Source organism: Phyllostomus discolor, chromosome 1 (assembly GCF_004126475.2).
Source record: "Phyllostomus discolor isolate MPI-MPIP mPhyDis1 chromosome 1, mPhyDis1.pri.v3, whole genome shotgun sequence".
NCBI classification, from domain to species: Eukaryota; Metazoa; Chordata; class Mammalia; order Chiroptera; family Phyllostomidae; genus Phyllostomus; species Phyllostomus discolor.
Window position 1 is genome coordinate 184,707,694 of NC_040903.2, and position 22,058 is coordinate 184,729,751.

The 22,058-nt window shown below is 41.8% G+C and overlaps 1 protein-coding gene and 1 pseudogene across 2 annotated transcripts; one reads left to right on the forward strand and one right to left on the reverse strand.

Moving 5' to 3' along the window:
- Positions 1-212: 212 nt before the first annotated feature.
- Positions 213-11,788, forward strand: DACT1 (dishevelled binding antagonist of beta catenin 1). 2 transcript variants are annotated; one of them, XM_028507454.2, is made up of 4 exons: positions 213-871; positions 2,933-3,068; positions 3,794-3,949; positions 7,370-11,788. In XM_028507454.2, the coding sequence occupies exons 1-4, from the start codon at positions 527-529 to the stop codon at positions 9,274-9,276; spliced, it is 2,544 nt and encodes an 847-aa protein (XP_028363255.1). In that variant the 5' UTR covers positions 213-526; the 3' UTR covers positions 9,277-11,788. The 2 variants fall into 2 exon arrangements, with proteins under 2 accessions (XP_028363255.1, XP_028363256.1); XM_028507455.2 differs by having other exon boundaries at positions 215-871; positions 7,481-11,788.
- Positions 11,789-18,259: 6,471 nt separating this feature from the next.
- LOC114492166 lies at positions 18,260-18,672 on the reverse strand (annotated as a pseudogene).
- Positions 18,673-22,058: the final 3,386 nt, after the last annotated feature.

The window sequence follows — 22,058 nt, forward strand, 5'->3', positions numbered from 1 at the left end:
GGTGCTCGCGCCCTGCTTTGTGCCGTCGGCAAGAGCCAATAGGGAGCGAGGCAAAAACTGGGTGCTGTAAACTCGAAAAGGGGGCGAGGAGACCCGCGGGAGGGGCGGGGGCGGGGAGAGGGAGGGGCGGGGAGGAGGCCGGCGCAGAGCGCGCGCGGCGCCCCTGACAGTCTAGGGGGAAGTCGGGGGGAGCGGGCTCTGGAGCCGAGGGGCCGGCGCGGGGAGGCGGGCGCCGGGCGGGGGTTTGCCGGGCCGCCGCCGCGCGCGTGACGTAGCGCCGGGCAGGGCGTTATCAGCTGCGGGCCCACAGCGAGCGACGCGCGGCGCAGCGGACGGCGCCGCTCGGCCCGGACGGCTGCAGCCCGCGGGGACCGCGCGCTCCTGGCCGACGACGCCGCCGCTGCTGCTGCTGCCGCCGCGTTCCTCGCCGGGCGGCATGAGCTCGCGGCCGCAGCTCTAAGCTCCCCGCTCCTCCGCCCGGACGGCCCGGCTGAGGTGACGGGTGCTCGCTGCAGGGCCGGGGGCCATGAAGCCGAGTTCGGCCGGGACGGCGAAGGACCTGGAGCCGCAGGCGCCGGCCCGGGGCGAGCAGCGCGCGGTGGAACCCGAGGGGCGCTGGCGGGAGAAGGGCGAGGCGGACACGGAGCGACAGCGCACCCGAGAGCGGCAGGAGGCCACGCTGGCCGGGCTGGCGGAGCTGGAGTACCTGCGCCAGCGCCAGGAGCTACTGGTCCGGGGCGCCCTGCGCGCCGCTGGGGGCGCGGGTGCCGCCGCGCCCCGCGCCGGGGAGCTGCCGGGAGAGGCGGCGCAGCGCAGCCGCCTGGAGGAGAAGTTCTTGGAGGAGAACATTTTGCTGCTGCGGAAGCAATTGGTAGGTCGTGCCTGGAGGTAGAGGGCTCGGGGTCGGGCAGGTGACCTGAGGTGGGCGCCAGGGTGCCTCTGGCGGGGAAATTTCGAGGTTTCCGGGACCCCCATCCTCTTCCACACCCGTTCCTGCGTGTGTCCGCTTTGTGTCAGGTGAGGGGCGGGGGGCCGCCCTCTCTTCGGGATTCTTGGAGGGGCCTGGTTTTAACCCTTAATCTCTCTAGTTAGACGAATGAATGCATGCCCTCTCCCTGAAGGTTTGCAAACCCCCTCATTTAAAATGCCATTTCATTTGGAGGCCTTTTTAGCTTGATGTCCTCCCGCCGAGAGGGGACAAAAGCCGAGGAGGGGGCCTGTGGCATGGTTAGCTGTCCAATGCTGAATTTTACGATTACCCGGAATCGCACGTAGGAGCCCTGCCCCTCCCAGGGCTCTCTCCAGCATGCCAGCTTTTGCTTGGGCTGCTGCTTAATTTCAAATAGAAGCCCTTTGTAAAAGGCAGCTAAAACAGACGCAGCTGATGGAAATTTGGCTGGAGGAAGTGCCCCCTCTCATATTTTCTACGTACTGCTTGCTAGTTGTGGCTGGTAGTGAAGGTGGGAGAAGAGAGAAGCTGTTCTCAGGGCGCATTTATGTTATTGGATTTCTGCTCGCGCCTCTGTCAGCCTGTGTCATCTTCATCAATGGGGAAGGAAAAGAACTTAGCGCTTCATGTATTGGTGAACAGCTTTTGACCTCCGCCTTAGAATGATGGCGGCAGCTTTGTTTCGGTGACCTCAAAAATGTAGTTTTGAAAGCAAGAGCAGCAGGAAGAAAAAAACCCTTATCAGACCATGTGATACTATCTGAAACTAGACACAGGCTAGATAATGTCCCTCCCACAATAAGGAATGTCGTGATGTTCCGTGGTTTTCAAGTGTTTTCTTGTATTATCTCTTTTCAGAGAATTTCTCTCTTTTGAGCATCAAAGTGACTTCACTTGTTAGGTTCATTTTCCCTGAAGAAACTCATCCTAGCAAATAAGCCTATGGTTTATGTTCCAGGTTTGTAAGTCAAAGGATACACAGGGGTAGTAATTCATACGCACCTACTTTGTAAGGGTGTATGTGCATGGTGGTTTGTGTTGTATCTCTGTTTTGGCATTTTACCGTGTTTCACTGGTCACAGACCAGGTTTGTATGTAACATTGATTTGAGCCCATTCTTGCCTGCTATGGTCATTGACATTTTATGCATTGTCTTGTACAACAGGATCTTTCTGCCTTTACACATCTCAGGATTGTAAGTGGCACATTCCTGTTGTCCCCTGGAGGGGAGCAAGGCAGCATGTCAGGAGAATTCCAGTCTACTCGGTGTTCTTGGTACTGTTTTCATGCGGAGACTTTGCTTTCGTGATTTGAACCAGATGCCTTTTTTCCCCTCCAGCAATAGGAAGCACTAGGTGGCGGTGTGAGTTAGCACTACAGATCTGTCACCTTTGGAAACCCAAGTTGAGTTCAAATCTTGATGGACCTTCCCTTGAGGGTTTTGAATTCTGCCAGCTCACATTTTACTTGGCACTGGCTATTAGTATTAGTTTCTCACTTTCAAAGGCCCTAAGACCGATTAAACTCCACAAAGCAGCTAATAGAAAACAAAGCTCTGCAGGACGTTTGGCCAGCAGATCTCACCTAAGTAAGATTATAGGAAATCTGTTACATTCTGACTTCGAATTAAAGAGTCTACTGTTAAGTACTGTTTTGTAAAAAGTTGGCTGCACACAGAAGATTTTATAAAATCTCAGTTCATTTTTTGTTATCCTTACCTATAAAAGTTTGTATACATTAGTTGAAACTAAAAGCAAGTCTTGTTTGTATGAAGAAACTTCATATCACCATAAAATGTGGTGAGAAAGTGGAATTAAACTTAGGACATATATTTAAAGTTTTTATTTTGTATCATCCAATAAAATTTTTTGGTTTTGGAAGATTTAGTGAACTCTCAAGGTGGTGATTTGAAGACTTAGCACAGACTTTCTGGTTGTCACCAAAATGTGTTCATTTTTCCTTTCCCTGTTCCTTCCTAATTAGAATTGTTTGAGGAGAAGAGATGCTGGTTTGTTGAATCAGTTACAAGAACTTGACAAGCAGATAAGTGACCTGAGACTAGATGTAGAAAAGACATCCGAAGAGCAGCACCTGGAGACAGACAGCCGGCCCAGCTCAGGTGAGTGAGCACGAGCACAGCGTTCTGCACTCTGGAGCCCCCCCCCTTGGCCTCTGGCCCCGTGCTTCATGTTCCCAGACCTGCAAATGGCAATGGAGTTTGTTTCTAGTGCAGAGAGAATACAAAACCAATCTGCCTGTCATTCAGTTGCATGAGAGGGAACTAAAACCAGATTACAAATTTTTTAATAATGAGATTGATCTGACTGGAGTCCCCTGAGTTTAAAAATAAAAGCTTCTATTCAAATTTCTGGGAGAGCGGACCTCCTTTGAAACTTGAGAAAGTCAGAACTGGGCTAGAAAATTAGTCACACTTCAACTTCCTGAGACTACTTCAAAGTTTTTTTTTCTTCTTTTAAACCATTTGGCTCTTTAAATAGATTTGTTTTTTTCTTTAAGTTATTCTTTCTGAAACGCTCATGATAACGTTGAGGCTTTGACACATCTAAGTCTCCTTGAACATCTTTAAAGGTTGGGTCAAGGAGGAAGGTCATGAGAGTAACTTTGAAATGTACCCACAGTTATGAGCTCTTTGCTTTTTCTAAGGATTGCTTGAAATAAAACCATAAAATCAGGACACTTAGTCCCTAGAGCCAGAATTGCTCCCTCCCCAAAAGTCTCCCTTTTTTTCTACCTTTTCTCAATGATTATCCCTTTTCTTTTTAAGCACAAATGCGTATTGTTGTATGACATGGTTTTAATTCCAAATGGCATTTTTATTTGTAGGATTTTATGAACTCAGTGACGGGGCTTCAGGATCCCTTTCCAATTCTTCTAACTCGGTCTTCAGTGAGTGTCTATCCAGTTGTCATTCCAGCACCTGCTTTTGTAGCCCCTTGGAGGCAACCTTGACTATCTCGGATAGTTGCCCCAAATCTGCAGGTAAGCCTTTTTAGAGTTAATATACACTTAAAGATTTTTCTTATTTATTGATTTTTTTTTTTTAGAGAGTGAGAGGAAGGGGTGGGGGGAGAGAGACATATCATCATATCATTCCACTGATTCATGCATTCATTGGTTGCTTCCTTTATGTGCAACCAATGACAGAGACAGAATCCACAGCCTGGGCGTATGAGGATGATGCTCTAACCACCTGAGCTACTCAGCCATGGCCTAGAATTAATATACACTTTTGTAATTTGAAGAGGTCAAAGATCCCTTAAAGACTACATAGCTTCAACACCTTCTACTGATGAAAATGAAAAACAAAGGCTCCGAGAATTTCAGCTTGCTGTATTTAGTGCTATAGTGGTATCCATAGCCAAGATGACTACTATTCTATCCTCTTTGGGTGCCACTTGGCTTTATATCAGCTTATCTTTAGAAATCCTGTCTCAGCATTAAAGGTCTTGAGCTCTGTTTCTGAGCCTTTGCTTAACAGGCTTTGTTAGGCGTTAACTTGTTTGCATTTCCTTTTGAAAACCACTTTCAATCTGTTTTCTTTCTTTAATAATTCAAAGCTAAAGCTTACATTAAGTTAAATATATCCATCAGCCTGGTGGGGGGCTGCTTGGCACTTCAGGGAGCAGTGGCCCTTCCCTGTTCTCCAGAATGCTTTGTGTGATGACAGCTCTCCTTTTGGCAGGTGGGTAGGACAAGATCCCCTCAGGCCATTCTTCCTCATATTGGGCTGACCTTGCAGTTACTTCCTGAGAGAATCATTATTGGTACTGGAAGAGTTTCTGCACGTCTGCTATGCCTCATGCACTGTACTGGAGGGACTGCATACATTTATCTCCTTTGAATCCTCTGAGCAATTTTGCAGGGTGCAGGTGTTGTTAGCTCCTTTTTTTTTTTTTTTGTATCAGAAAAGGAGGCCTAGTGATGTTAGGTAAGTTGTTTAAAGCTAAATAGCTAGTGAATGGCAAAGGCAGGAGTCAAGATCAGGAATAAACCACCAGTCCATGTTTTTCTTTCACACAACACCAAGGGAATTCGGAAGTTGTGTTCAACCTTTTCCTCGAAAAGAGGAGAAATTTGGTTCTCAGATGCCGTTTGTCAGAGGCTTCTCATTTGCCGAATGGCAGAGTTGTTGCTAAAACTCGGTGTTCCATCCTTAGCTTTACTTCATTTGATTCCTCAGGAGAGCAGAGAAGGCCGGGGCACCAGAGGAGCTGTAGGTGCTGTCACAAGTCTCTGTCCTCCTGGTCTGTCTGTGTTCCCCACCTGGGTCTAAGGCTGAATTTCAGAGTCTGGGCAATGAAAACATCCAACAACCAAGGCCGCTAATTGGCAGGTGTCTTTGCATTTGTACAGTGTATGTTGTCAGCAGCAATCATTTGGGGAAGTGCAGATCAGTTTATCTAGAGTGTCTGGGCCTCAAGTTCATTGGTAATTGCTTCCCTTCACTCTGCAGATCTGGTTTCAGAGGGAAACTTTAAAATCCATTAAAGGCACTTTGGTATAGGTTTTACTCGACAGACCCCTCTTCCAAATGCCACATCTTCACGTCTCATAATTGAGACAGTTGGGCTGGGCCTTGGGGGCTGGGATGTCTGCCTCGTTCATTAACTCTAAGTAGGGAAAAGGGACAAAGGGACAAATGGTAAAGTATGAGTTAATGTGGCTTTAAGCAAGGCAGATAGGCCTTAGAATATAGTAGAGGAGGAGGGATGGGTAAGGATATTAGCAAGAGGTTTCTCTTTACAATGAGCTATTTATTGGGAGTAGCGGTAGAGGGGTGGGGACATGGCATTTTTATTTTATAATGATTATTTCCTTACAAATGAATCATATTATTTCTGGGTTTAGAATATATACTCCCTGAGACTGCTAATTGTCACTGAAATTCATGGAGCTTTTCTTTAAACAATTAACAGAATATGGCGCACAGTAGGTTTTCAATATTGAATAAATAAATATAATGGAGGACAAATTAGTGATGAAAACTTTGATTTTCTCTAACCGAAGGTCATTAAAGGGATTTGAAATTTATATTATTCACTGAGATAAGAGATCAAAATCATTTAATTAAGCAAGAAAACTTGATTTCATTATATTTTGGCATCTACATTTTTTTTTGAGATGTGGAAAATGTTCATTAATACCACTACTCAGTCTTTTCAAACTTTATCAAGAATTCATTCTTTTTTTTTTTTAAAGATTTTATTTATTTTTAGGGAGGGAAGGGAGGGAGATAGAGAGAGAGAGAGAGAGAGAGAGAGAGAGACAGAGACAGAGACAGAGACATCAATGTGCGGTTGCTGGGGGTTATGGCCTGCAACCCAGGAACGTACCCTGGCTGGGAATCGAACCTAGAACACTTTGGTTCCCAGCCCGCGCTCAATCCACTGAGCTACGCCAGCCAGGGCTAAGAATTCATTCTTTTAAAAAAATACTATGTTTTGTTAGTGTCATTATTAAAAATATAAAGTGAATATTATTTAAATTTGTTTAATTTCCCTGACCTTTCAACTGACAGTTATATTTGAACATACGTTGTTAAGAATTAGGTCTAAAAATTTCAAAATGAGGAGAAAGCCCATAGAGAGAGTAATTTATCTAAAGTATTTTAAAGGAAACCAAAATAGAACAAAGAGGAAAGTAGCCTAGAGAAAGAATGACTCAGAAAACACTTATTTTTCCAGTTATAAATGAAGTACATATTTATTGAAAATTTAGAAAATAGAAAACAAAGAAGAAAGTGAACCACTTATTTTCTCACCACACTGAAATATTACGATTAACATCTGAGGCTTCATCTCAGACTTTTTTCTTTGCAGCTATACAATCTTAATAAAATTATAACTAAAGTCTATTATTATCATGATTTTTACTACACTTTAAAGTGTTCCCCATGTTATTCAGTAATTTAAAGGCATTTTTTAAAAGATTTTATTTACTTATTTTTAGAGAGAGGGGAAGGTGGAGAGAAAGAGGGAGAGAAACATCGATGTGTGGTTGCTTCTCACACATCCCTACTGGGGACCTGGCCCACAGCCCAGGCATGTGCCCTGACTGGGAAATGAACCCATGACCCTTTGGTTCCCAGGCCCCTGCTTAATCCAGTGAGCTATACCAGCCAGGACTGAAAGCATTTTTAATGGCTGAATATTTTTCTTTCAGAGGCTTGTGATGTTTAACAACATCATATCTTGTTAGAATTTTCTGTGCTAAATGTTTTTTTTCCCTCCTCCAGTATTCTGCACTGTATGTAAAATAGTAGAGTAGCTCATGGAGTATTTGTTGATTCTCTGGCATTCTGTCTCTCTACTCATGGAATTGTCTTCCTAGAAATTGGCCAGAGTCAAGCTGGTGCTGACCAGTTCCTTTCTTCAGAGTGTACCTTTAAATGTTTTTCAGATCTCATAGGATGGTTGGATTATACAGAAGGCCACTGTGAAGACCAGGCCTCAGGGGCAATGTGCTGTTTCCCCTCCACACCACAATTTAATCCCCTTGGTGTCATTGCAGATGTGAATCCCAAGTACCAGTGTGATCTGGTGTCTAAAAACGGAAATGATGTCTACCGCTATCCCAGTCCACTTCATGCGGTGGCCGTGCAGAGCCCCATGTTTCTCCTTTGCTTGACGGGCAACCCCCTGAGGGAAGAGGAGAGGCTGGGGAACCATGCCAATGACATTTGTGTCGGATCTGAGCTGGATGCTGTCAAGACAGACACTTCTTTACCATCGCCAAGCAGTTTGTGGTCTGCTCCCCATCCTTTGTCCAGTAAGAAAATGGATGGCTACATTCTGAGCTTGGTCCAGAAAAAAACACACCCTGTAAGGACCAACAAACCCAGAACCAGTGTGAACGCTGACCCCACGAAGGGGCTTCTGAGGAATGGGAGTGTTTGTGTCAGAGTGACCGGGGGCATCTCACAGGGCAATAGCGGGAACCTTAAGAATTCTAAACAGGTGCCTTTGCCCTCTGGCGGAATCCCCTCTTTGGACAATGGGACATTCTCCCCACTGAAGCAGTGGTCCAAAGAATCAAAGGCAGAACAACTGGAAAGCAAGAGGTTGCCCCTGCTAGAGGGCTGCTCCCTGGGTGCTGTTCCGGAACTTCAAAGTAAGCATCTACCCAAAAATGCCAAGCCAGCTGCCCAAGAACAGGCTCGGTGTCCCAATGCTGTGACAGGGGAGGCCTCTAAAGAAAGCAGTCAGATTCCAGCTGCCTCTCCAAAAGAGAGCCCTGGGAGAGTCCTCGCCCTGCTGCAAGAGAACAAAGTTGTCCAGCCACTGAAAAAGATGTCACAGAAAAACTGCCTGCAGGCAGTCCCTCCCGCTGGGCCCCCTCCTGCCCCTCTTGCACCTCCTGCACCGCTGTCCTCAGCTTTCCCAGCAGAAGAGCGGCCTGCCCTGGATTTCAAAAGCGAGGGCTCTTCTTCTCAAAGCCTGGAGGAAGGGCCTCTGGTGAAGGCGCACTTCGTCCCTGGGCAGCAGCCAGGCGTCCGCCCAAACAGGGGCACTCGGACTTCTGCAGGCCCGCGGGGCTCTGCCCTGAAGCACAGGGCCCAGCCTCTCCACGGCCCAGATGGTGCCTTGCCCACTGTGAGGGAGAAAACCCGGGTGGCCAGCAAAAAGTGTCGGTTCCCTGATGACTTGGATACAAATAAGAAACTGAGGAAGGTCTCGGCCAAGGGGAGGAGGAGTGGAGGCGGCCAGGCTGAGGCAGGTCTCCCCAGCCGGCCGCTGGGAGCTGCGCACCGGGCCGGGAGCAGGGCCCATGGCCACGGCCGGGAGGCAGTGGTGGCTAAGCCCAAGCACAAGCGAACAGACTCGCGGCGGTGGAGGTCGGCTGCGGAGATGTCCTACGAAGAAGCCCTACGGCGCGCACGACGCGCCCGGCGAGAGAATGCAGGCCTGTACTCGCCTGCAGTGGCTCTTCCCTACACCAGCCCCTACGCTTACGTGGCCAGCGACTCCGAGTACTCAGCGGAGTGCGAGTCCCTCTTCCACTCCACGGTGGTGGACACTAGTGAGGACGAGCAGAGCAACTACACCACCAACTGCTTCGGAGACAGCGAGTCCAGTGTGAGCGAGGGCGAGTTTGCCGGGGAGAGCACCAGCACCAGTGACTCAGAGGAAAGCGGGGGTCTAATCTGGTCCCAGTTCGTCCAGACGCTCCCGATTCAGACGGTCACAGCCCCAGACCTTCACAACAACCCTACCAAAACCTTTGTCAAAATTAAGGCTTCGCATAACCTCAAAAAGAAAATCCTTCGTTTTCGGTCTGGCTCTTTGAAGCTGATGACGACTGTTTGAGTCATACCATGGGTGTAGAAAGTGTTTTTTTTTTTTTTCTAGTGACTGAAGGAAAGGTGGTATCTTAGTTTTTTTGTGTAATAATTTCATGGGATGCTTTCCTTTTGTTAAGATAAAACCGAAGTAAATTATGTCTCTTCATTATATATGGACACTAGTGCCTTTAATAGAAGGTAAAGAATGTTTTGCTGGTTAGAAGTAAATATTGAGGTATTAATAGTGGTGATAGTGACTGAATTTTTGTGGTATCAGCTGATTTGTATTTTAAATTCCCTTAGCATCTGTGAAGGCACAGGTTTTGACGTTCAAGTCTTACTGGGATGGGACCTGTTGATTGAAGGTCAAGTAGATGGAATTATAGGACATACATTTGCTTCTTGGTTCTTTCCAGCAGTGTCTCCATGAGGGCTTTTCTGTAGGGCATCGCATAATTGTGTGAAGTAGGTATGAAGGACAGTGTGTGTTTTTGTAATTTTTTAGTAAAGTCTTCAAGTCTCAGATATACCCCTATCTTCTCTTCTCGGAAGTGGTTTACTGGACTCAGAACTTGAAAATGGCTCCCTAAATCCACAGGTCTGGTGATCTGGATGGGGAGGCCGATAATACCTTAAGGGATTCACTAAACTTTTGCCACACTTGGTGCCTAGGCCCTGGTTACATGAACCATTTCTAGGGCCATTTACCCAACATTTTGATGCCTTTTTTCTTCCTAATTTGCAGCAGATCCAGCCATTCCTCCCTTGGAGGACTTGCCCTTGGGATAGAATTTTGCTCCTTGGGTACAGAGAAATTTACTCCTCATGAAATAACCTTGGGCATGACTCCAACCCCACAACTGCTCACTGAGCACTGTGCCACCTAAGCATTGGCCTAAACATGGTAGTGCAATCCAGTCTAGATCGGACCACCGACCCTCTCTGAAAGGGCTTAAGAAAAGTTTTTGGTAAACAGTATTGTGTAAAATTGCTTTTTTAAATACCAACATATGCATGTTTTGTGCATGAGTAGTATTTGTTTTGATATTCCTGTTGATGTTAAATTTACTGTATGATATAAACGGTATGTGTTTTATATATCATTGTGTAAATTTAATATAACATTATATGCTGTAATAAACGATTTGTTTTACTGCTGTTAAGTTTGTTATTTGGGTATAAAAACAGATGTTTACGCCTATAAATCTTGTACTAATTTTGTGGGGTTTATATTAGGCCTATTCTCGCATTAGAATATCATTTACAGTAATTAAGGTAGGTTTTAAGACCTTCCTTCAAATCGATGGTAAGCAGGAGGAAAAGCAAACTACTTCTTTAGAATAGTAAGGTACTTCTTTAAAATTTAAGGTAAATGTGGTAGATGCTTAAGGAAAATATTTCTGAGAATTTCCTCACCCTCCAAATTTTTAGTAGAAAATATTTATGACATGGAAAAGTTGAAAGAATAGTACAATAAACACCTGTATAGATGCTGCCTAGATTCAGCAATTGCTAACATTCTGCCATTCTTGCTTTAACTCTACATTTATGAGCTTAAGCCATATTGCTGGTTTTGTAGGTCAAAGAGATTTTGGCAATCCTCCCTCTTCCGGCCAGACAGCTCTATGATTTTAAAGTAAATTTCAGGCACCATGATATTTTATCTCTAAAAACTTGTGTATTTCCTAAGGACAAGAAGATTCTCTTGTATAACCTCAATATCATGACATACACCCAAGGAAAATGGACAATTCTTAATATCAAAATTTTAATCTCTTCAAAATTTCCAATTTGTTTCAAGAGTTTTTAATAGTTCTTTCCCCCTTTCCCTCAATCAGGATTCAATCAATGTATGCATTGTGTTTGGTTGTAGATCTCTAGTCTGTGGTCTTGTATTTTTTTTAGATAACATTGGTTTTAAAGTCAGGACAGTTGTCTTATAAAGGGCCCATATTTTGGATTTGGGTGTTTCCTTATGTGGCCTTAACATCTAGTCTATTTCCCATAAACTGTAAGGCTGGAATGGATTCAGTTTAATCATTCTTGGCAAGAAGATTTTATTAGTGACCTTGTGTACTTATATTGTTCCCCATCAGAGAAAATAATAGGTTGCTCTGCTATTACTGAATTTAAGAGTGATCCTTTCACTAAGTTGGTAAACAGGTTTTTTTTCATTATAAAGTTTTTTTTTCCTCTCTGCAAGTGTTTGGTATTTGTGGGTGATTATTTGGTGCTGTGTGGATGTCCTGTTCTTCACAAGTGCTTACACTGCTGATCTTTGACTGAATCAGTTACTGCCTTGGGAATGTAAAATGGTAGTTTTCTAAGTATCTTTTTATACTTTTACTAGTTGACATTCTACAACAAAGCTTTTTTTGAATATCACTATGAACTCATGGATTTTTGTTCATTTGATATCTTACAATCACCTACAGTTATTCTTTTTTAATGCTCAACATGTCTGAAATTTGGCCAGGACAAGGCTAAATTTTGTTAGAAAGAAACTATAGCATCAAGAAAACTACTTGAACAACAATTTTTAAAAAACTATAGCATCAGCTCATTCTTGTAACTCATATTTGTTTTCAGATGTAGTCAAAAGGAAATTTTCAAATGCTAAAATTTCAATGCAACACAAATTACTAAACTATTTTTTCATTCTGTCTTGGAAATTTTCTCTTTTCCTGTACTTTATATATCTTATCTCCAAGAAGGCTTTTAACTATAGAACACAGCAAATTATTTCCTCATTGTTTATAAAGGTAAGACTTTTTTTTTCCAACAAGATATCCAATTTTTAATAAGGCATCTTAAATTTTTTAAAATTTTAATTTTTTTAGAGTGAGGGAGGGGGATGCAGAAACATCAATTTGTTTTTCCACTTATTTATGCATCCACTGGTTGGTTGCTTCTTGTATATGCCTTGATGAGAGATCCAACTCACAACTTTGGTGTATTGGGACAGCACTCTAGCCAACTAATTGAGCTGCCCAACCAGGGGCAAGACATCTTTTTAGGAAGATCATCTCAGATAACTCTTCTTCAAAATGTAGATTAGTGTCTTCTAATATTTACATGTTTTTCAGTGCAACCAGTCATCCTGCTTTGACTAGAATTTCTTTGATTGCCTGATTAAATCCAAGCCAAGTGCAAGTGAGAGATGATCTCACCATCTTTTCTGAGGTTGTGATCCATTCTCTTTGGGGTCAGGCTATAAAGTTTATTGTGTAAGGCAATAGGGACCAGCAGTCCTTGAATCACTTCCAAGTTGTTCTCAGTGAGTATTATTCTCAGAGGGGATGCTTTCTGTAAACCAGCTTCTGAATAATTACATTTTAGGTAACAGAATGCCAAAGGAAGAGAAGTGTGAAAAACAGGATTTTTTTTCAAACAACCCTGGGTTTGTCCTCTGTTTACTGCTTGACTTCCCTGTAGCTAGCAGTTGTACTGCACTTGGAAATTTGGGTTCTGTACATTACTTTCAAAGATGAGTAGCTGCTATTTTTGTTGCAAATAAAAGGGATCTTTAAAATATTTCCCTTAATTTAAATAAATTACAAATGCTCATTGTAAAAAAAAAAGTGTATCTCAACAGTACACAGGAGTTTAAACTCTTCCCTGCATCCTCCTTAAATCCTACTCTTCAATAAGTTTGGTGTATCTATTTCTATACTCTTATGTGCATACAAATATATAACTTGCATTTTTTCATCAAAATGAAGTCTCAATCTATATGTATTATTTTGTAACTTGCTTCCTTTATTTCATGGACCTGTAAATGGGTATAACTCCCAATGCTTTTTAAAAATATATTTTATTGATTATGCTATTACAATTGTTCCATTTTCCCTCATTTGCCCCCCCTCCACCGAGTACCCTTCACCTGGTAACCCCCATTCCCTCTGGCAGTTCCCCCTTACATCATGTTCATGGGTCATATATGTAAGTTCTATGGCTTCTCCCTTTCCTATACTGTTCTTAACATCCCCTTGTCTATTCAGTACCTACCAATTTGTGCTTAATGCCTGCATCTTTTCCCCATCTTCTCCCTTCCCCCTCCCAACTGGTAACCCTCCAAATGCTCTCCATATCTATTATTGTGTTTCTGTTCTGATTGCTTAGTTTGATTTTTAGATTCAATTGTTGATAGTTGTGAATTTATTGCCCTTTTAATGTTCATAGTTTTGATCTTAAAACACTCTAACATTTCATATAATAACGGCTTGGTGATGATGAACTCCTTTACTTTTACTTTGTCTGGGAAGCACTTTATCTGCCTTTCCATTCTAAATAATAACTTTGCTGGATAGAGTAATCTAGGCTGTAGGTCTTTGCTTTTCATCACTTTGATTGCTTCTTGCCAATGCCTTCTAGCCTGCAAAGTTTCTTTTGAGAAATCAGCTGACAGTCTTATGGGAAGTCTTCTGTAGGTAACTCTCTTTTTCTCTTGCTGTTTTTAAGATTCTCTCTTTATCTTTAACCTTTGGCATGTTAATTTTGATGTGTCTTGATGTGGTCCCCTTTGAGTCCATCTTGTTTGGGATTCTCTGTGCTTCCTGGATTTGTATATCTATTTTCCTTCACCAAATTAGGGGAGTTTTCTTTCATTATTTTTTTCGAATAAGTTTTCAATTTCTTGCTCTTCTTCTTCTGGCGCCCCTATGATTTGAATGTTGGTATATTTGAAGTTGTCCCAGAGGCTACTTAGCCTATCCTTGTTTTTTTAGTCCTTTTTTCTTCTTGCTGTACTTGTTTTTTCTTCTTTATGTTCTAAATCATTGATTTGATTCTCATCTTCATCCTCTCCACTGTTGGTTCCCTGTAAATTTTTCTTTATTTCACTTCATGTAACTTTTGTTTCTGCCTGGGTCTTTTTAATGCTATTGAAGTATTCAGTAAGTTCCTTGAGCATCCAAATAACCAGTGTTTTGAACTCTGCATCCAATAGATTGCTTCTCCCTTTTGTTTAGTTGTTTTTCTAGAGTTTTGTTTTGTTCTTTCATTTGGGCCATATTTTTTTGTCTCCTCAATTTGGCAGCCTCCCTGAGTTTGTTTCCGTGTATTAGGTAGAGCTGCTTTGACTCCCTTTCTTTAGTAGCATGGCCTATTGTAGAAAAACCACCAGTAAGTTGGATGGGCAGAGCCTTAGGTAATTGCCAGGGTGGAGCAACCGTGTGAACCAGGTTGATGGAGTCTCTCATATGGTGTTGCTCTGTTACCCTGTGTCAGGGAGGGCTTGGAAAGGGGATAATGCCACTGCCTGCCCTCTGGAGTTTTTCCTGGGAGGAAGCTGTATCCCAGCACTCACCCCGATGCTAGACATTTCAATTTCTCCCTGGATGCCACCGGTTCCCTTCCAGCTGCTGCCCCAGTGCTGAAGTCCAGAGGGAGTGAGTCTGCATAAGTCCTAAGTCTATTGTAGGCCCTTTAAGAGGAGACTCCTGAGAATCCTGCAGTTTCTTCCATCATCCCAACCCCTACTGGTTTTCACAGCCAGAATTTATGGGGACTTATCTTCCTGGCACTGGAACCCTGGACTGCGTGGTCTGATATGGGGCTGAGATTCTTGGCTCCCAAGGTATCCCTTCTGATTTTATCCACCACATGTGGGTGTGGGGCCTTTCCGCATCTCTGCGTGTCCACATCTCTGCTCCTCTGCCCCTCCTACCCATCTGGATGAATGTGACTTCTTTAATTCTTTGGTTGTTGGACTTTCATACAGCTCAAATTCTGCTGATTCTGGGTGATGTTTGTTTTGTAGTCTAGTTGTAATTTTTGCTGTGGTTGTACAAGGAGGTGAGCTGTGTTTACTTATACCTTCTTCTTGACTGAACCCTGATTCTTTCTTAATGGGATTCCAAGTATTTCCTTGGAAAAAAGTTACCAGATTTTATGGACTACTTATTTGCCCTGCTTAGAAAAATTCTTTTATTTAGCAACAAAAGTGTTAATCCAAGTGCTATACATTTGCACACATACTGCCTTTCTAGTTTTTTTTTGTGTGCGTTTTGTTACTTCCTTCATATTAAGAGTCCATTTTCAGTGGGACATTATTGGCGGAATCTTGTGAGGCTTGACTGAGGATTTTGCTGTAGGGAGAAGTTCTGTGCCAGGTGCCTCAAGGGGATCTCCAGGCTGGACCACCTGTTCAGTTAATTTCTCTACTTTGGGTTTATCTGACTACAGAGGTAATAAAGTCCAATTCTAAACCCACGTGAGGATAGTTGGTTACGTGTTTTCAGAGGAGACCTTTCCCAAGGTGGAAGAGCTTTCTTATTTTCATCCTGGGCCAGCGAGTGGATTTTTTTCCTGGACCAACCTTCTACTGAGGGTGCAGTCCTTTGGTGCTCTCAGCAGTGTGGGAGTCTCAGTCCCAAATCCTACCCTGTGAGGGTGAAGTCCTTGTCTGTGAGTGACTGTTTATACTGAAGCCACTTGCTTAAGGAAGGGATCATCAATCTCTCCGGCTCTCCAAGGGTGGGCCAGACTTGGGTGTCTTTCTTTCCAGTGAAGTCCATACACACTTAAGAGAATGTTAATAGTTTAGACGTTGTTTCTAAATGGTTTACAGTGAGATGATTGGGTTATCTAGTCTGCTATTGGGCTGGAACCAGAAGCCATTGAAGTACCCGTTGCCTTTGCCTATAAACTAGAGTCTTATTTTCCCCTCTTATTTTTGGTACAATTTTATTGGGGTACAATAAAATACACATATTTGAACTATATAGTTTGCTCTGTTTTGGTATATGTATGATACCTACATAATCACCACAATCCATATAACTAACATTTTCATCATTCTCATAAGTTTCCTTAAAGCCCTTTGTAATCCATTTCTTCCTCCACCCCACACCTGCAGGCCACCACCAACCTGTTTTCTGCCGCTATAGATTACTCTGTATTTTCTATAATTCTATATACATGGAATTAAGCAGTGTATACTTATTTTTGCTTGAATTTTTCATTCTGCATAGTGATATTTAAGTTTGTCCATATTGTTGTAAGCCTCAATAGTTTATTCCTTTTTATTGCTGAGTTGTATTCCTTTGTATAGATATACAAAGGAATATATAGACATACAATTTGTTTATTTCATTCACTTGTTGATGGATTTTTGGGTTATTTCCAGTTGGTGGCTGTTACAAATAAAGCTGTGAAGAACCTTCATGCACAAATGTTTGTTTGGAAAAATATCTTTGTTTCTCTTTGGTAAATACGTAGGAGTGGAGTGCCTTGGTCTTATTGTAGGTGTATGTTTAATTTTTTCTGGATATTGCAAAAATATATATTCCAAACTGGTTGTACCATTTCACATTTCTACCAGCAACATATCAGTTTCAGTTGCTCCATGTCCTTGTTATAATTTGTCATGCTCAGCTTTTTTAATTTTAGCCAACCTAATGGATGTGTAATGGTATCTCATTGTGGTTTTAATTTGAATTTTACTGGTGAATTTTACAATTGAACATCTTTGCATGTGCTTATTGGCTATCTGTGTGTCTTTTGGTGAAGTATCTTTTCGAATAGTTTGTCTATTTAAAAAATTGGGTTTTGGGCCCTGGCTGGTGTGGCTCAGTGGGCTGAGTGCTGGCCTGTGAACCAGAGGGCTGCCAGTTTGATTCCCAGACAAGGCACATGCCTGGGTTGTGGGCTGGGTCCCCAGTGAGGTTGGGGGGCATGAAAGGCAACCACACATTGATGTTTCTTGTCTTCTCTTTCTCCTTCCCTTCCCTCTGAAAATAAATAATAAACAAACAAATAAATAAATAAAAATTTTAGGTTAAAAAAATTGGATTTTGAGGTTTCTTGTTCTTGAATTGTAAGAGCTTGTTTTATAAATTCCATGTCAAAGTCCTTTGATATATGTTGTGAATATTTTTTTCTCTGTGGCCTGTCTTTTCACTTTCTTAATGATGCCTTCTGAAGAACAAATTTTAAATTTGATCAAGTTCAATTTCTTATTTTTTCTTTTATGATTTGTGATTTTGATGTCTCATCTAGGAAAACTTGGCCTAATCCAAAGTTGCAAAGATTTTCTCTTACCCTTTTCTAAAATTTTTATGGTTTTAGGTTTACATACTGGTCAATGATCTATCTGGAATTAATTTGGGGGTATGATGTGAAGTAAGGATAGATACTCACTTTTTCCAAACGGATATTCAGTTGACCTACTATTTGTTGAAATGACTTTGCCCTCTGAATTGGCACCTTTGTTAAAAAACAAACAAACAAACAAAAACAACTGACAGAATCCATATGCCTAGTTTTTCACTAATATCAAACTCTTTTTATTTTTTGTAGCTTTATAGTAAGTATTAAAATCAGGTAGAGCAAGTCCTTTAATTTTGCTTTTCTCTTTCTTCTTACTTCCTTTGATTATTCTAGACCCTTTGTATTATCATATACATTTTACAATCAAGTTGTCAATTTCTACAAAAACAACAGCAACAAAACCCTGCTGAAGTTCTTACTGGTATTATATGGACTATAGATCTCTATAGGGATTTTACCATCTTAAAAATAATGTCTTTCAATCCATGAGTGTATTGCATCTTTCCATTTATTTGTCTTTAACTTTCTTTAACAATGTTTGTAGTTTTTAGTGTAGAGATCTTGGTCACTTTTTGTTAGATTTATTCCTAAGTATTTTATGACTTTTGGTGATACTCTAAATAGAAGTTTTGAAAATTTCATTTTCTAATTGTTTACTGGTGGTATGTAAGGATACAATTAATATTGTGAATTAACCCTGAGCCTTGCACTTTGCTCAATTCATATATTAGTTATAGTAATTGTTTTGTAGAATTCCAATCCTAGGCTTATTGATATTGTCTTAAAGGTCTGGAAAACTTTGTCCATTTTTATTTCAATTTTTTAATTTCTATTCTTCAATGTGAATAATTTCTATTGATCTATCTTCATTTTCTCTTACATTTAGCTATTGAGCCCCTCCAGTAATTTTTTTTTTTGGTATATGAACTATTTATTAACAGACAAAGCCCTCAGATTTATTTCCTCTTGGACACACCCACAGTGCGACTCCAGTGGCCAGTGGTCTTGGTGTGCTAGCCTCGAACTCGAAGATCCTGAACCCTCTGTGGACCTGAATTTTCTCCAGTCGCTCCATGCCTTCACGGAAGTTGTCCAGACCATTGGCCAAGACCTTGCTGTATTTTCTGTCCTTCACATCCTTCTCTCTGTTCAAGAACCAGTCTGGGATCTTGTACTGGCATGGATTCTGCACCATGGTGATCCCACCCGATTCCACGTCATCCTCAGTGAGCTCTCCTGCCCTCTTGGTGAGGTCGATGTCTGCTTTCCTTGACACCGCTGAGCTCTTCGCCCCACACCCTTCATTGCTGTGATGGCAAAAGCTACTTCCCACGCCCATGGGTATTGGTGTTGAGTACTCGCACAACGTGCTGGAGCATCTCAGGGATTGCTTGGGACACGGTGGCAGCCCCAGTGGCTAGAGTAGGCTTCCTGGGGAAGAACAAACATCCAGTGAATTTTCAAAAATTTTCAGATACTGTATTTTTCAGTTCTAAAATTTCCAGTTGGAATTTTTTTGTAGTTTCTATTTCTCTGTTGAGAATTTCTACCTCTTCATTTATTTCCAATGTGTTTTCCTTAACCATATGGATCATAGTTATAATAGGTCCTTTAAACTCAAAAGTTTCAACAATCTGTCTATTGTTTTTCTCTTGAGAATTGGTCATATTTTCTTGCTTCTTTGGTTGTCAAGTAATTTCAGATTATGTCCTGAACGTTGTCAATGTAATGTTGCATAGGTTCCGAGTCCTTTCAGAATCCTTAGGAGAATGTTGATGTTTCTGCTTTAGCAGGCAGTCAACCCAGTGAGGCTCTGACCCTAAGTTCTTCTTTTGCCTTAGTGGGCAGTGGTTTACATCTCAGTTCAATTCTGTGTCTTTGTTGTGCTACTTTGTGTGTGTCCTGCACGTGCATAGTTCAGGGGTTACTCTGAGACTTACACAGGTAGTCCCTGTCTCATTTAAATTCCCAAAGCCTTTTTTGTGCTGGTATGAGTCTGTACTTTGCATGCTCGGTTCAGATGGTAGATTGAGCCAAGAATTCTTACACAAAATTAGGGGACCCCTTTGTCTATTTCTTTTTCCTCTGAGATTACTCCCACTCACTCTGCCTCACAGAGTTAACATGCCTGGCTCCTCTGGGTAGAAAGACGTATTTACTTTGAAATTTTAACTGCTTATAGCAAACACCACTCTGAAACTGGGACCTGCCCTCAGGATAAAGCTGTATAAGAAAAGAGAAAAAAAGACCTCCTGCCCAACCCCACGCCAATCCACCAGCTTTTTTGCTTTTGCACTCCTTAGGCAGTTTATCCTCCCCATATTTTTGTCAGAGTTTTCAGTTGTGATCAGTAGGAGGGATGGGCTTTGGAGGGCTCACACTGTGATGGCAGAATCAGAATCCATGGACTCATTTATTTTTAACATGGAGAAAATTCAAAGACCCAGCAGAATCCTGCAGGCTAGCCAATCATGTGCTTCCCCGAGAATCTCTCCCCCTCCACTCTGAAAAACACTGGCTTTCTGTCTTCTGGTTTCAAAATCTCATGCAATAGTACGCATCATTATAAGCATGAAAATCCTTTATCAGTGTTGAAGAGGGTGCGTGTTTAAGATTGGCACAGTCAATTTTATTTTACTTCCTTCTGGGTGCAAACCTTTAATTTAGAGGGTAGAGTGGAGCTATATAATTATTTCTTTGCATTCTTTCTTTTGGGGCAAAGAAAAAATAGCATTCTCTATACATCTGTATGTTGCTTGGAAGGTGGCCGAAATGTGCCTTTTGTTTCCTTGGGAGTCGTTTCGTTTAGTGTCAGACCTGTCACTTTTAATTATTTACCTGATCATCATATCTCTGATTATAATACAAATACAGGATATAATTACACTTTTGAAAATGGTTATTTACTCTTTGGTGGCCCACAATGCTTTTTTGGAGCTGCTACAACCTATCTGCTAAACATAAGGAGCAGCAGCATGGAGCCCAGATCTGACTCAGAGAATTATTTTGAGGACCATTGCCCAGGTAAATAACAGCTGCTTTGGAATCATTACAGCTGAAGCGGTCAATGAATAATTTACCTTTGTTCATCTGTTTAACTATAACTGATGAATATTTCAGGGTTACCAAAATATTTTAAAAAGTCCGATGCCACTCGTGCAGCTAGCTGTTATATTTCAGAGGGAATGCTATCAACAGATACGAGGCTGGAGAGTGGCGGCCTGGAAACTTTCACTGGGATTGTGTGATTAATGAGTGGTTATGTCAAAATGATGAGACTATGAATTTGGTTTTGGTAAACAGCCCTAAAATCTATTTCTACAAATCTAACGCAAAATGTATTCAGCCTTTGAACTGGCAAACTTGGGCAGGGAATCTTGCAAGAGCAACTTTTTCCTATGAGAATTTCTTTTTTGAATTTATATTCCTTACTGAAGAAGCAGCTATTGCCACATTTCTGGCTTTCTAGTGGATTCTGGCATTTTATTCTGAATATCGTACACAGCCAGGAAATGCACAGGCCTATTTTTAAACTGAAGGGGAGCTTTTTAAAAAAAAATTGAAAATAATCTTTTATTATTACAAACACAATATATATGTATTATAGAAAGTTAAAAATGCAAATAAACCAAAAATAAGAATATCAGACACTATTTTTATTATTGAAAGATAATTCCTGCCGCCCTTCACTGCGTGTGACTCCAGGCCTCCTTCCAGTTAGGCATGTGTATTTTTTTTTTTTTTAAGATTTTATTTATTTATTTATTTATTTATTAGAGAGGGAAGGGGGGGGGAGAGAGAGAGAGAGAGAGAGAGAGAGAGAGAGAGAGAGAGAGAAAGAAACATCAATGTGCGGTTGCTGGGGGTTATGGCCTGCAACCCAGAAATGTACCCTGGCTGGGAATCAAACCTGGGACACTTTGGTTCCCAGCCCGTGCTCAATCCAATGAGCTACGCCAGCCAGGGGCATGTGTATTTTTTGTCTCTAGAATGAGGTCACACCTCAGTTACTGTTTTGCTACTTGATTTTTAAAGTGACGGCTTTCTACCTTTCCATATATTTTCATCTTATCTAATGCCCATTCCATTTTCACATTTCCCCAACTGTTTAGAGCAGGGGTGTCAAACTCATTTTCACCTGGGGCCACATCAGCCTCGCTATTGCCTTCAAAGGGCTGAATGCAACTTTAGGACTGTCTCAACATAACTACTCCTTAACAGTTAAGTGAGAGCTTGGCACTTGTGCCAGGTAGATATAAGGTGCAGGCCAGATGAGACAAGGTAGGGGGCTGGATTCGGCCCGTAGGCCTTGTGTTTGCCACCTGTGGTCTAGAGGAACTTCAAAAAAATTTTTTTAATTAAATTTAGAATCAATCCTTGACAGCTAAGGATACTATTCTGAATATTTGCCTAAATTGATTTCAGAAAGTTCAATGGTTGGTATTGATAATCAGGTTGTCAGTCTTTTGAGTAGAGTAATTGATCTGATCACAGCTGTAGAGTCATCAGAATCACACATGAACTTGTGCTCTGGGGAATTCAGGGACTGAAATGACAGTCATTCTGTCAAGAAGTCCATAATAGCAATGAAAAAAATATATATGTGAGGAATGTAACAGTACTTATATTTGTAGCATTTTACTTCCTCTTTTACGACTTTACATCATGTGTGAATAAAGTTTATCCTGAGAGCAAGTTAGAGCCTTTGGAAAGGACCACACTGAATTGCTAACTGTGCATTATGTATCTCATGAA